The sequence below is a fragment of the Nannobrachium achirus genome, assembly GCF_963921795.1.
Source record: "Nannobrachium achirus genome assembly, chromosome: 21".
Taxonomy (NCBI): Eukaryota; Metazoa; Chordata; class Actinopteri; order Myctophiformes; family Myctophidae; genus Nannobrachium; species Nannobrachium achirus.
Window position 1 is genome coordinate 4,725,178 of NC_137828.1, and position 15,806 is coordinate 4,740,983.

The 15,806-nt window shown below is 41.8% G+C and overlaps 1 protein-coding gene across 1 annotated transcript in view; it reads left to right on the forward strand.

Moving 5' to 3' along the window:
* Nucleotides 1-222: 222 nt before the first annotated feature.
* The window catches only part of pxdc1b (PX domain containing 1b), a 44,916-nt gene continuing 29,332 nt past the window's right edge, over nucleotides 223-15,806 (forward strand). Inside the window, exon 1 of the mRNA XM_080751515.1 lies at nucleotides 223-1,986. Coding sequence (XP_080607641.1) covers nucleotides 1,731-1,986 — 256 coding nt within the window. The 5' untranslated portion in view covers nucleotides 223-1,730. The remainder of the gene's footprint in view (nucleotides 1,987-15,806) is intronic.

Genomic DNA, 15,806 nt, shown 5'->3' on the forward strand with positions numbered 1-15,806 from the left:
TTGGGGACCCCAATTCTGTGGGTCCCAACCCACAGGTTGAGAACCACTGCTTACACCACTGGACGCTGTTGACAATGACAGAGGAAGAGGAGGGGGAGAGAGAGAGAGAGAGAGAGAGAGAGAGAGAGAGAGAGAGAGAGAGGGGAGGAGACAGACCGTCTTCCAGACTGAATGCTTGATGTCAGAGAGAAAAACTGCACAGGACTTCATGGAAACAAACAACAACTAGCTGATCTGGAGGAATGTTAGGGGACACAATGAGGACATGAGGACATCTTAGGACAGTAGCCTACATAACCACAGGACAACAGGCTACTACAGAACAGGAGGACAGACATGGGGCGGATTTGCTGCTGCTGACTCCTTAACTTCAAAGATAGGATCAACAGCAAAACAATGTAGTCATCATCATAGGCGGACTTTATTTAGGGAGTGAGTCAAACATTGGACTTTTCTTTACTAACCACGATTTTTAGAAGAAAAGAAACTGCAACAATCTTTTGGGGGTTTTCCTACGTGCGGATTGGAGGTAGGCTACATTGCTGACGCGATCCTGTCTGTCTGCGAGGAAAGAATGTCTGAACGCAGCCTACTATTTTTAGGGAGTTTTGCTTTTTTCTAACTAGGAGGACGTTGCAAGACTTAAACAACAAAAGGATAAGAAAGGGCGATAATCTTTTTGGCTTTCTTACGTGAGGATCTGACTGGAAGTACATTACAGAACAGTGTGTCTGTGTCTGTGTGAGAGGAAGAGAATGTACAGTGTACAGTGTTTTCTTATTAACGCAGAGCTGTCAAAATGCCACGTTCAAGATTAGATTCCTCTTGTGATGATGATGTTGTAATGGGCTGAGCTAAGTATAAATATAACGGATCCTCCTCCCACTGTACTTCTGACACATTGTTGCAACACAACACAAAGTTGTCATCTGTTTTGTTTCATATAATAGGCTATGTGGCAACAATTTAAGCCAGTTGGAGTTGCGAGCTAGAATATGCTGGACTACCGGACGGACCGTTATAAAGTAACGGTTTCTCTCTTGCTGGATCGTATGGATTTATTGCAAAACAATACAAAGTTGCGATCCGTTTTGTTTCATTTTGTGGCAACATTTTAAGCGAGTTGTAGAGTTTAGTTGGAGAGTTCAGAATCTCCTAAACGTTCCAGCAGCTTAGCGCTGTCCAACCTGCGGCCCGCGGACCGCATGCGGCCCCTGCAGCATGTCTAATGCGGCCCGTCATATGGTCATGCCAATAACAATACGTTTTGTCTACTTTCAGTGTGGACATAATAATTTTTAACCATTTTTCAGTTACTCTCCAAAAGCACTAGGGAACTATTTTTCTCTTGTTTTATACAAGATTCTTTTGCTATTTTGCTTGTTCCAAAAGGATAAACTTTGTCATTTTCATCATTGATCATTCCATGACAATCTTTTTGTTCATTGAGGTTTGGCCTATAGTGTTTTCTAGTGTGTTCCCTTAATTTTTAGACTGCTGATGCATTGTGTTACAAAATCATTGTCTAAACGTCCAAAACAGGACGGTCAAATTTAGGCCTATCTTACGACCCTTGGACTTATGGTATTTTGCGCCCCTGAGCCATCTTAAATTGAGTAGCCCTGGATATGCTGGACTAACCTATCGGTCTCTCATCCTGGACTAAACAGACCGTTAAAGTAACGGTCTCTCTCCCCCCGGGACCACCGGAGGAGGGGTTTATCTGGTCCATGGCATCGGCCGTGTTCTCCGGGACCTCGGTGGTCAACATGTGGGTGAGGGACTGCTGGGTCAACGGGGTCCGCCGGCTGCTGATCAGCCCGCGCGGGGAGGAGGAGCAGTTCTTCGAGGTCCGCACGGAGTGGTCCGACCGCAACGTGATCTACCTGCACCGCAGCTCCTCTGACCTGGCCACCATGGTCCGCAGACTGCTAGAGAGCTTCCCCGAGGACCACGGAGAGCTGACCAAGAGTCCTCTGATTGAAGGTTGGTACTGTATGCTACTAACTACTGACCAAGAGTCCTCTGATTGAAGGTTGGTACTGTATGTTATAGGCTACTAACTACTGACCAAGAGTCCTTTGATTGAAGGTTGGTACTGTCTGTATGGTAGGCCAGACAATTGTACAAGTCCCTCTGATCCGAGTCCAAGTCGAGTCACAAGTCATTTGGTCCAAGTCTCAAGCAAGTCTCAAGTTGTTCTGTTGTGGGCAAGTCAAGTCAAGTCGAGTCACAAGGTTGTCAAGTCAAGTCGAGTCGAGTCACAAGGTTGTCATGTCAAGTCGCGTCGAGTCGCGTCGAGTCGAGTCACAAGGTTGTCAAGTCAAGTCAAGTCACAAGGTTGTCAAGTTGAGTAAATGATACCTCTGTGACCATAACTATTAAGTAATTAACATTCAGTAGGAAAAAAACAGTAGCCTAACACTAAGCCTACCCTCTGACCATAATACTCTATCATGGCAGAGGTTCTCAAACTTTTAAATTCCGAGGTCTCTCTCCCCTAGAACCAAATGGATTTGGTTGTACACTGTCAGTACAGACCTGTAAGGGTCAATTTAGACCCCTGGCTGGTATATCCTCTGAAAAAAAAATAGACTACAAAACTGCTACAGGCCTATTGCTTTAAAAACAAAAACAAACAAGACACAATAATCTTAACGTGCATGCTTTGTTTTGTACTACTAGTACTGTATTTTAAAGTCATTTCTCATCAGGCACAAATTTAGCTGCCTACTCCACAACACTTGCATCATTTGTTTTGCTGGCATGGGGTCCCATTCATGACCGCAAGTAACCCCAAGTTACACCAAATGTCGTTACCCGTCGTAAACTATAGAATGACTACGCAACCACCACAGGCTGGCAACACATTTCTGGTCGGTCACATTTGTCTGTGTAACATTACGGGCCATGCGAAAAGCTCCCAAGAATTACAGTGGAGTGGAAAACTTGTCGGAGGCTAAATGAAAAGGAATAAAGCTTTTGCGTGGGAGTTATTTAGTGAAGTTCTTAACCCTGCTGACGACTGGATGGGATGTATGTTATGAAAAGTGAGAAAGTGTTGGAAGACGGAGGCTTGCTACCATGATGGATAATTGGATAATTATTTATGCAGTCACAGATCAACGTTCGTGACAGTGGTGAGTGACATTGTTGTCTTATTAATGTTCAAAACACGATCGACCGACAGTATATCACCAACACACACATGCACACGCGCACACACACTTAGTTCTAATGTTATCTTCTTATGTTTGGTTTTACTTGTCTTCATGCGCAGTCTTCAAGTGGCGGATAAAGTTTGATGTCGTTCCCTCTTTGTCTTTGATTTTAGCGTTGCATATCTTGCATTGAGTGTTCCTCTGTTTACCATCGGAGTGGAAGTTTTTATATGCAAACTGCACAGAACTGTAGCAGCAGAACTGGCAGTGGCTGCATCAGGCTGGGGTGCAGCAGTAGCCATTCATGCTGTGTGTGTGTGTGTGTGTGTGTGTGTCTGGTGCTTGTGCTCTCGCTTACATGCCTGTCTCCAATCAATCAAATCAATCAATCAATAAAAGTGTGAACCTAGCGTGGCGTTCACGACTGCTTTGGTGAGTGGCGTAGCGGCAAGTCGTCCGAGTCAGCGTGTCTCAAGTCGAGTCGAGTCGGGAGTCATTGTCTTCCAAGTCAAGTCGAGTCTCAAGTTTTTGTCCTTATGTCCGATCAAGTCGCAAGTCGTCAAAAATATGACTCGGGTCCGAGTCAAGTCGAGTCATCATGACTCGAGTCCAATTGTCTGTGGTAGGCTACTAACTACTGACCAAGAGCCCTCTGATTGAAGGTTGGTACTGTCTGTATGGTAGGCTAGGCTACTAACTACTGACCAAGAGTCATATAAGGTTAGTTTATGGATACTAACTACTGACCAAGAGTCCTCTCATAGAAGGTTAGTTTATGGATACTATACTACTGACCAAGAGTCCTCTGATAGAAGGTTGGTACTGTCTGTATGGTAGGCTACTAACTACTGACCAAGAGTCCTCTCATTGAAGGTTGGTACTGTATGGTAGGCTACTAACTACTGACCACTATGGATACTATACTACTGACCAAGAGTCCTCTGATTGAAGGTTGGTACTTTATGCTACTAACTACTGACCAAGAGTCCTCTTATTGAAGGTTGGTATAGGATACTATACTACTGACCAAGAGTCCACTGATTGAAGGTTGGTATAGGATACTATACTACTGACCAAGAGTCCTCTGATTGAAGGTTGGTATAGGATACTATACTACTGACCAAGAGTCCTCTTATTGAAGGTTGGTATAGGATACTATACTACTGACCAAGAGTCCTCTTATTGAAGGTTGGTATAGGATACTATACTACTGACCAAGAGTCCTCTGATTGAAGGTTGGTTTATGGCTACTAACTACTGACCAAGAGTCCTCTGATTGAAGGTTGGTACTGTATGGTATAGCTACTAACTGTCCAAGAGTCCTCTCATTGAAGGTTGGTACTGTCTGTATGGTAGGCTACTAACTACTGACCAAGAGTCCTCTGATTGAAGGTTGGTTTATGGATACTAACTACTGACCAAGAGTCCTCTCATTGAAGGTTGGTACTGTATGTTATAGGCTACTAACTACTGACCAAGAGCCCTCTCATAGAAGGTTGGTACTGTATGTTATATAGGCTACTAACTACTGACCAAGAGCCCTCTCATAGAAGGTTGGTTTATGGATACTATACTATTGACCAAGAGTCCTCTGATTGAAGGTTGGTATGAAGTCTGGACTTCCGGGTAAAGGCAGTGAGTATGAGAAATTGCCCCGATCATTTTCTGATCGGGGCCAATCAGTGACTGCTGTCCACACAACAAACGTAGTCTTCTTGACAACAAGTGAAAAGCTTCCCCTGATTGGTCCATGTGTAGACGGTGACGTAGATGCTTGCTGCAGCATTTTCAAAACAACAATGGCTGCCCTCGATGCAACAAGTGTAACAGTTAACGCTCTAATGATTAAAACAAGCAATAAGTGAAGTTATTTCACACTTGGAATCAATTACAACAATTAAAAAGGAACACGGGAGATGCGCTAGCGGAGTTCATCGGCCGAAAAGACGTGTTTGTTTGCCGTTCTTCCGACTGGCTGCACTGTGACAGACGTTTTGCTACTCTGATTGGTTAGAGGAGTCTGTCTGTCAAGGCAAGTACTCCTGCCCACTTTTCAAGCTGCCTATCGGCCGAAGGCCAGGCCTCATACTGGGGAGTGAACGCAGTATAATGTGGGATGGCCCACCAGGCTAGGGGCTTGAGCCCCTGCCCTTTTTATCCCTCTGTAGACCTCTATAGCCTCTCCAGACCATGAATGCACTGACCCCCCAAGGCTGTCTCCAGCACCACATCCCTTATAGATCAGGGGACTTCAACGTTTTTTTCAGGCCAATTAAGGACCCCTTAGTTGAGAGAGAGACGAAGCAGGGGGGAGACACCCATTAGCCTATTATATATTTCAAGGATAGCTTCATAGTCTTGAATCCTACACCAATTTTCAGTATAAGAGTTATACTGAAAATAGCAGATCATAATGTATTAATTTTGCTAATGTTCTCCACAGAATAGCGATGCTGGGGTTCAAGTGGTTAATGTAAAAAACATGATCCTATCACACAAAGATTTGGTGCCCCCCCTGTAGTAACTCTGAGGACCCCCTAGGGGTCCCGGACCTCCTTTTTAAGACCTCTAGTATAGAGGCTATAATAATAAGCATAGGGTTTGGTTTGACAATATACAGTCAGTGATACATCTGATAATAACAGAGGGTAATGCCAATACAACCTCTAATAATAAGGTGCTTTATGATTAAGGACAACTGTTAAAGCCTATATTTAAAACCAACCACTTTATGACCTACATTTAAATCCTTGTACCTACAGTATCCATAGGGTTTAATCATTAACTAAGTCCAGTTTAACTTTAGGATGTCATGTCACTTTAACCTATGACATCACATCACATGGCTGGACTTGGAACCACAATCAAACAAATAGTTTAGCCCAGGGTTTCTCTAAAGTGGGTGCCGTAGCACCCTAGGGTACTGTGATCTGTGACGTCTATGGGTGCAGCAGCTACAATACTTTGATAATATTTGGAATTTATCAACGTCACTTCAGTTAAACCACTAATACGGACAGTACACCAAGTCTCTTCACCAAAACATAGCAGATCTACAAGCTCACAACGTGTCACAACGTGACGACGCGTGTGAGCTTATTTGTCAATAATTGTGAATATTTCTGGATGTTTAATTTCTTTCAATGTCCCTATCCACCTGTTTCCGCAAGAATTTACTGTAGCATTATCTGTAGGACAGACATACATACAAGCTCGCGTCGTGTCGCAGATGCAACCGTTGTGATCTTGTAGATCACACTCGGCTGCGGCGCCGGAAGCTGCTGCACACCTTCTGCGCAATGCACGATGGGACGTGGGAAAGTTGTGGATACCAGGGCAGGAATTTCATGGAGGCCAGGCCACAGTGGCCTTAATGCCCCAGCTGACTGTATCACTTTCTGCTCTGTCTCTTTCTTGTCATGTAGACACCAGTGTCTTTTGTTGAGATTCTGAATTCTTAACTCCCCAGAGTCCCCATCTTTAAACCAATCCAGTGACTTTGATTGGTGCAGGGCTGAGCATGGATCAGATGATCAGATTGTAAATACCATCATTTATCTATTTCACTGCAGATTACAGTAGGTTATCTTGTTTTATTTGATGGCCTTCCTGCCCTGGCATTTGGCCTTTGTGCCCTCAAACAATGGACAACACCAAAGGCCAAGTGGCCATGCCCCTAAAATGATGAAATGCTAGGCCTGGTCCCTACATAAGTATATCTCTCGGGCCGAAACCTCCTAACTCCAAAATGTTCATTTTCGGGAAAATGAGCTCAAGTAGAGTTAGGAGGTTTTGACCGAAGGGCTTTTTACTACTTTCCATTGGTTCAATATTATTTTAACCAACACTCAGATGTAAAGGGTGTTCAATAGCCCTGATTTATGCCATAAAAAAACTAAATCTTGAGTTAAATTGAGTTAAGAGGTTTTGGCCAGACAGTGACGACATTATGTAGATTTGAATTCATTGAATAGGCTACCATATTAACAGTTTGCAAAAAAAGTACAGATGTATAATTATACAATCATGCTAAAAGGATTTAAAATATATACAATAATACAATACATATATGTATATTTATTCTGGACAAACACATATGAACCAGTATTGTAAAACAGCATCATATTGAAGACTTTAAAATAATACAGACAAAGTCAGTCACAGTTCACTGTGAGTTGTTTTTCTCCAGAGTTCTGTGCGGTCTGAAGTTCCAAAGGGATTATTTGGTAGAGCAAAGCAGTGCTTTGAGTTTTCATTGGCTAAGGTTTTGTCAAGCGTAGCCTATAATAACCATAGCCTTAAGTCTTGGATGGCTGTCACTGTGGTCGCTGTGGACCCATGGGGTTTGGCTCAATGTTCAGCATGTGCACTGGTGTAAAGTTAATTTACTCAAGTACTGTACCTATGTGCACATTTTAGGTATATCTTTATTTTATTAGAGTATTTTCAACTAATCTCACAGGCAAATGGGTGCCATGGCATTGGTCCTACGGTACATCTCATTGTTCCTACATCCCATTAGTCAGAATCTGGTGATGTTAACCTGGTAAACATACTGTGCCTAAACCTAAACCTAACCCTAACCTCAGTAAAACTATGCCTAAACCTAATCCTAAAACCTAACCCTAACCAAATTAGGACTAATGAGATGTAGGACTTATTATGGGCAGTTCCCCAGGCAAATACTGTATTACCGGTATTATTTCATTGTTTTACTTTTTACTACAATTATAGGAAAACTTCAGTTTTGTAGATTTAGATTATAATCATTACAAAGCACACTATCTACTCCAGCAGTATATATTTTTCGGCCATTTGAAGATAGCAGATCTACAAGCTCACAATGCGTCACATCGTGACACATTGTGAGCTTGTAGATCGGATATTTTTTGGAACTTGTGAAATGGAACATCCTGAACAATTTGACTATACATAAGTACATTTTGATCACGGGACTTCTAATTGTAACAGAGTATATTTCTACATTGCAGTATTGATACTTTTACTTAAAGGTGATACACCATGCATTTAAAAAGTATTTATGTCATATTGTTTATGTCCCAAAAACGTTTTTCAAAAGGTTTGAGGCTAAATTACCACTCCTGAATAGAGAGCCTGTCTCATTTTTGAATGGCTCTCAGAGCATTTTCAGCTGCAGTACCACCTTTGGCCTGAACCTTTTTTTGGGAAAAAAAAAATTGTCTTCAAAAACGGCCGTTTATGACGTCACAAACGGCAGCAAATCTGGACAGCCTGTTTTGAGAACCCGTGGGATGCTTTTAACCTCCGCCTTCCCAAAACCAGAGAAAGACACAACGGTCTGAAATGGGACTTTGTGAAGATAGAAGGTGCTAGTGGGACCCCCAAAAAAGGTTTTAAAATAGGAAAAGTGAATTTTCATGGTGTATCACCTTTAAGTAAAACATTTTAGTTATTTTTCCACCCATGTTCTGCATGGGTCTGTTATATCACACACCACTGTCTTCCTGGCATTTCTCTTCAGTCTGTGCCAAAGACTGCCAACCGAGCCTTACTTAGAGCCTATGAGTATGTTTTATACTGTATGTTGGAAGCCTGCCTTTCAGTGCAGAGGGGGCGATGGAGTAGAGGAACACTTCTCTTCCTTCCTCTTAAACTGAAATAGCAGAGAAGAGTTGTCAACAGTTTGCTGTGCAGTAATGTGCAGACAGACAGAGTGCATTATGGGAAGGAACTCATGACTGTCTGACTGACTAGATTTTGGACTTCTTGTTTTTCTGGATCTCTTCTTTAAGCTACAGTATATATATAGACCTGAGTGAGGAAGATTCTTCTACACACATTTCTTCTAAATCAGTCCTTTCTCAGTTTCACGAAGAGGATTGAGATTCTTGGTGCCAAGCAACTCCCACATTCATACAGTATACATAAGTTTCCGTGTTTGTATTTCTTTATTGCACAGCTACTCTTAGGCAATTTGTATTGTGAACTTTTAATCAGTTTAATGAATGACCTCTTTCACTAAAGGAAAGGATTCTAAATAAGCCTGATGGCTTCTTCCTCTCCTTGCGCAGTATTTTGTATCCTTGATATGTATTGTTCTATTTTTTATAATGTGCTAATAAAACTAAACTATATATTTGGCAGCAGACCCTCCCCATCTGAAAATGTTTTGTGCCGGGGGACCCCCAGAATTAGAAGATCATGTGTACTAAAAAGAAAATCAAAACGATTCAAAAATATTTCTAACGCACCCATTTAGACCGGGCAAACATCTTATTTCTCTCTTTTGGGTCATGTGAGCTAAAAGGTTTGCGAACCACTATGTTAGAGGACCATGTGCTCAGGGCAGTACTACTTCACTCTGATAGCTGTGACGTCTCCAGTGATTGATCACTGCTGCTAGCCGGACATTAATTCTTTCCTCTGTCCTGTCCTTCTTTGTAATTCCCCACCTCAGCTCAATATTTCATTCACATCCTGGCTTTAACGGCTGTGAACAGGACATAGTTCTACTCGTGGAGAAGTGTCTTCCACCCTCTCTCCTCTGTGAACGGAGCTCTCTCTCTCTCTCTCTCTCTCTCTCTCTCTCTCTCTCTCTGCTGGCAGAGCGAGCGGTGCCCCCGGCTGCCCCTCGTGTTTTCCTGTTTCTGTCCCGTAACCCCCGGCAACCGCGGGGAGGCGGGCAACAACTCTCAGACTGATGTCATGATCTGTGAGGGGGAGAGAGAGGGTGATAAACATGCAGGCCTGGGAGAGCAGAATAGAGGAGAGGACACTGGACAGCCTATATTTAGACGAAGGTTCAAACTCCTCCTGACACTAGGCTAGGCTATAGTTGGGTCGAATCCGATACTTCCGTGACTGTGGAGAGCAAAGGTCCGCTTCTCAGTGGTTTTGTCAACTTTGAAGGTTAAATAGACGGGTTTCTGGTCCACGTTACACTGATAAGAACTAGATGCGTGCGCAGGGTCGGTACCAAAATTAGCCAATGAAACCAGCGCTCCCCAAAACAACAGGTTTGGGGATTGATTACATGATACAGTCAGATTACATGCATTTAGTCTCAATGTTTGTAAACAAGAAACCCGTCTATAACTTAATTGAGCTCCCATGGCCCTCGCAAAAATGTGGGCAAAATGTTTGACAGCCGCTGAAAGTTTGTGTCTCATTCACTTTACTATACACAATAAAGGAAAAAAAATCACCCCCAAAAAATCTGCTTTAGGGGTCAAACTAGAGGTTTTTAATTATTCAGAATCCATTGCAAGCGTTTGTTTTGCATGAAAAACATTCATTGGGCTAAAAATGGCCCAACACAACTATGGTTTAGTGATGAGTCATCACTTTTCACCGTTTTTTGGGAAAAGATTTATAAAATCGGGTCAAAATATATTCAAAGAATTGCACAAATGTTCAATATTCTTAATCCATTCAGGCCGGGTACACATTTTAGTGTATGGGAGGGGCTTACAGTAGATGTACAGTATGTATCAACATATTTGTTTTTGTAGGCTAATTTCTGATTTGGGCCTTACTATAGGTTAGGCCTAAATGGGTTAAATAGCAGATTAAATAGCAGATCTACAAGCTCACAGCGCGGCACTCGGTGCCGCGATGTGAGCTTGGATATCTGCTATTTTTTTAATTGTAGATATTAATGACTTTAGCCTGGTGTGATGTTGATCATGGAACCAGTGCTAGTTTTAGCGGTGAGATGATATCAGCTGACTCTCCTATCTGATGAGCTGCAGGAGGCATAGAGGCTCGTTGTGAAACCGTTGTTTGCTCTGATGACTGTTGAGATAGCGTGGTTGAGGAGGACACAGCATAGCATCCTGTCCTGGAATATATCGTCGTTGTCGGGTGGAAACCTTATATGTCCAAAACCGTTTGTTTTGCATTATCATCTTGAAAATGATTTAAACTAGTGAAAACAGCCGATCTACAAGCACACAACGCCTCGCACCGCGAGGCGTTGTGTGCTTGTTGATCTGCTGTTTTCACTACTTTTGTGCAACGGCCTTGTATGATGAAGCAGGGCTTTACTTAGGGAAAGAATGTATACATTTGAAACTTGGAGATAGGCCTACGAGGTTTCTGCCCGACAGAGACAATATTTTAGTGATTATGTTGCAAGGAAAAAGTTGAGATAACAGCCATTTTGGTTAGAATTGAACATTTTAAAATGATAGTAAATATTTTTTCAAGTGTCCAAATAAATTCCAAATATAATCAAATGATCTCGCGGCACCCCTGGACTGCCGTCACGGCACCCCAGGGTGCCCCGTCACCCACTTTGAAAACCCCTGGTCTAGAGGCTCGTTGTGAAACCACTGTTTGCTCTGATGACTGTTGAGATAGCGTGGTTGAGGAGGACACAGCATAGCATCCTGTCCTGGAACAGGGGCGTCAATTGGGTATGGCAGGGGTATGCAGCTGCCATACCCTGGGTCCAGGGGGGAAAATAAAAGTTACCTTTAAATATAAATCCATGAATGTCTCTTTGTCTATCTGTATTATTTTGTTAAATTACAGTAAAATAACTACAAAATTTAACAAAATGGTCACTTTAACACAACTACTGCCTCTTAATCTGAAGGTTTGCTTGGTGCCTCGGTGCCACGCCGTTTCCTCCATAGGCCGCCGCTATTATTTTTGAAGGGCCGTAAGGGGGTTGTTTTTGTTTTTTTGGATTATCACTTGACGGCAACGATTACGTCATCTAGTCACATGACAGTGTGAGCCCAGAAGAGAACATGGCTGCGCCCAGCTTTTGTGTACAAGTATGGAGAGTGGAGACCATCCTTTGTATAAGAATGTCCCTTTTGGAGAAAATGAAGTCTCTTTATGGGCCTCTCAATGGATTTACTATGGAGGACGTTAACTTCGCGTGCACGCCCGACGTGCGTTGTAAACAAATCGCGGACATTACCGATGCGGGCGGGACCGGAGCGACGTACAGTAAGTAATAATATCTTTACTGTATATACAGTAAGATTGACAGTCCTCGCCGTCAACGGCGCCATGGTATTAACCCTTTCACTGACGGTGAGCGTCGTCAAGGGCAGCAGAACAGTTAACAAGGTATTGTGGCACGTTTACTAACATGCCAAGTTTAGCTGCACTTGAACAACCGTTCCAGGCTGCCATATCCAGCCCAAGAAACCGTAGAAAGTAGAAACGGGGGGAAATAGAATGTACTTCTTAAGGTATGGCAACATGACTGGTGCTTCACGCGCGTGCAAGACACCAGTCATGTTGCCATACCTCAGCTTTTTCTGAACTGACACCACTGTCCTGGAATATGTTCTCTTCTTTAGTTTATATCTTATCTCTAGTGGTGTAAAAAGTACTCACATTCTTTACAGTATCAATACTAAAACACAAATAAAATAGAAATATTCTTTCAAGGTTAGTAAAAAGTCCGCAATTCAAAACGTACTTGAGCAAAAGTACGAAAGTATTGGCATCAAAATGTACCAAAAGTAAAAGTACAACATGTTTGAAAAATAGCAGGTCTACAACATCGCAAAGCATTGTGAGCTTGTAGATCTGCTATTGTCAAATAACCTAGGTATAAAATGGGGCTACAGTGGTTAATGTATGTTTTAATAATTCTATAATGAATACCTGCAAAGTAACTAGTAACTAAAGATGTCAAATAAATGTAGTGGAGTAAAAGTACAATATTTGGATCCCAGATGTAGTGGAGTAGAAGTAAAAGTATTGGAAATTGGAAATACTCAAGTAAAGTACGAATAACTCAAAATTGTATGGTAAAAGGCTTAACCTCTTGAACCCCATTGCCCCCACCGGCGGGGGCAAAAGGTGTTGACCTCTGAACAGCTGTCAATAAATGTCAATACATCAATATAGACCAAATCAAACAACAATGTCATTGTTGATTATTGTTACAGTGGTCCTACAGCATCGTAATCAGCTGCCATTGTACTTTTCATCCATACATTACTCATATTAGAGTATTATTACAACTTATTGTTACTCGTTTTTATAATTTTTCACCCTATACTTTAACATTACTAATATTACAGCACTACTCTCACTAAAACATCTGTAGAGTTTACATAGTTTGGAATATATTCATACAATTCTTGAGGCTCATTCACTCTTCAGAAGGCAAAAGTTCCATAGGCGGAGGTCTTATTCAATCATCTTTTCCTTGGTAAATGATCATAGCAGGACAATTTGGTAAAAGAAATGTGATGTTTTACACTGCATTTGTGAATTCTCAGGGGTTAGCTGACATGCGCTGAGTCAAGAGTAGCCACAATCATGGTAGTTTTGTGTCCACAACTGTTCCAATTTGGGCATACATTTTAGGCGTATTTTTTCCCCTGGACCCCCCCTTAACCTAACCCTAACCCTAGTGTAAATAAATGTACTTAGTTACTTTATACTACTGCTTATCTCTGATGTCATCTGTCTGGGTTCTATGTTGTTAAAATGACACGCTGGCTGACGGTTATGTCAGGACTGTGTGTCCCTGCTCTATCTCATGTAAAGAACAGTAACTATGAGCATCAAAGTATTGGTTACAGCAGAGTTTGGTGTACTGCCATGTTGTAGTTGATGTGTAATTGATGTTTTGGTTGGTGCATTTGGCCATGTAGTTAAAGGTAGGGTGAGTGGTATTGTTTAGTTAAAATAATACGCTTTAAATTGCTTCATATTCTCATTGCTGTTTGTTCAGTAACAGAATTATCCATGTCTCTCCAGCTCTTAAACAGAAAAGACCTTTTCAGGTCAGGGATACACATTTTATCCAACCAGGATATAGAGAACTCAGACAGGATACAGATTAAACTATAAGACGCCTCAGGGCCAGGCCAGTGATATGTATCGGACTAGTTACCCATATATGGAGACCCCTGGTACCCATATATGGAGATCCATGTACTGTATGGATATATGCTGTGAGACCCCAAACATGCTTACTCAGCTATTCGTTATACGAAAGTCCTATGATGTCTATGACATCTGACATCATACCCTTTTATGCCCATACATGGAGATCCCTATCTGTAGAACCAACCACGCTCACAGATATTAATTACATGGCTACGGGACTTTCTCCTGATTGGCTGAAGATGTGTCACCTACCTAAAAAAAATATATATATATATTTTATGTTTATTAATGTTCTTGAGAGACGCAGAGACACCTGTTACTGAATAAACACTCTATAAATGACGATTACTGCAACACTATAGTGATATATTTTAACTTTTTGTTTGTTTTAAGCAGTTTGTTTTAAGCATCAAATATCACGTCACTTAAAGCTGATATAAGCATTTTTTGGGCCAGCTTGTCAGAATTTTACTGTCACTTTTTTTTATTTTTTATTTTAGATTCAGATGGTTAGCAATTAGGTTTGACAGAGACAAAAAATTAAAAATAAATGCAATTAAAAATCGAGTCTCTAGATTGCCTGTAGGGGCCGCAGTCTGCCTCCAAAGCAGAGAGCTGCTGGGCTATTATTGGTTCAAAATCACCGCGCCGCGGTACAAACTGCCTCTCTCGATTGGCTACGTCGGTAGCCTCTTTCGATTGGCTACGTCGGTTGTCAATCATTTTAGCCCCACAGGCCGACGCTTGAAACCACCGTGTGAAAGACAACAGAAGAAGAGCATAGGCCTACTGCACAATGTGCGCATATGTCGTCTCCAACGGCAGCTTGCTTGATACATACCAACAAAACATGCTTCTCTAGCTCTCTAAACTAGTTTTTAGTTCGAAAGAAATGACAGACTGGGAGAAAAAACGTCCTATTCTACCCTTTCCTACTACTGCATACACTGCAAAGTGTGCAAACAAAAAGAAGGGGAAAAAAAAGGAAACAAACGATGGAGGGGATGGAGGGGACTCTCTCTGAACCAACGCAGAACTTGCTGTGTCTTCTGTACAGGTAATCATTTCTTATGGTCTATTTCAGTATTTTGTTTGTGTATAAGTTAGTCCACTAAACGTTACAATGAAGGAGGATGGCCAACTTGTTTCCACGACCTAACAAAACAAACGTTGAAGAAGACCTCTTACTGTTGATAAAAATAAATAAAAGGGCTATTGCATCGTGGCTACTGGCTATACAAGCTGCGCGACCACTCTTTCTTTAAAAAGTTTTATATAAGGTGATATAAACAGTCCTCGTTTGTTTACATTACCTAGCAGTATGGTACAATGACGTTAGCTTTCTGGTGTCTGACTCTGCAGCTAGTAGTCTCTTATAATGGGGGTCCCTGGTATATCTGGGGGTCCGCGAGCTTATGTCAATTTGGGGGTCCTTGACATGAAAAGGTTTGAGAACCACTGTTGTAAAATACATTAGAATCCTAACTTTAGTCTTGTGGTTCACACTGTGCTAACATACTTATTTTCAGGGTGCATCTGTCTGACTTGGCAGTAGCCTAGTAGTTGTAGTCTCTTATGGGGGTCCCTGGCATATCTGGGGGTCCGCGGGCTAATAAGTGTCAATTTAGTGGTCCTTGACATGAAAAGGTTTTAGAACCACTTGTGTAATATGCTTGCTAACTAGTCGGTGTTTGTTGAAAATCTATACAATTGTTACAAAAATTACATCTAAAAAGGTTGTCAATTTTTTTAAATTAATATTTTATTTTTAGTAGGAAAAGAAAATGGGATTAT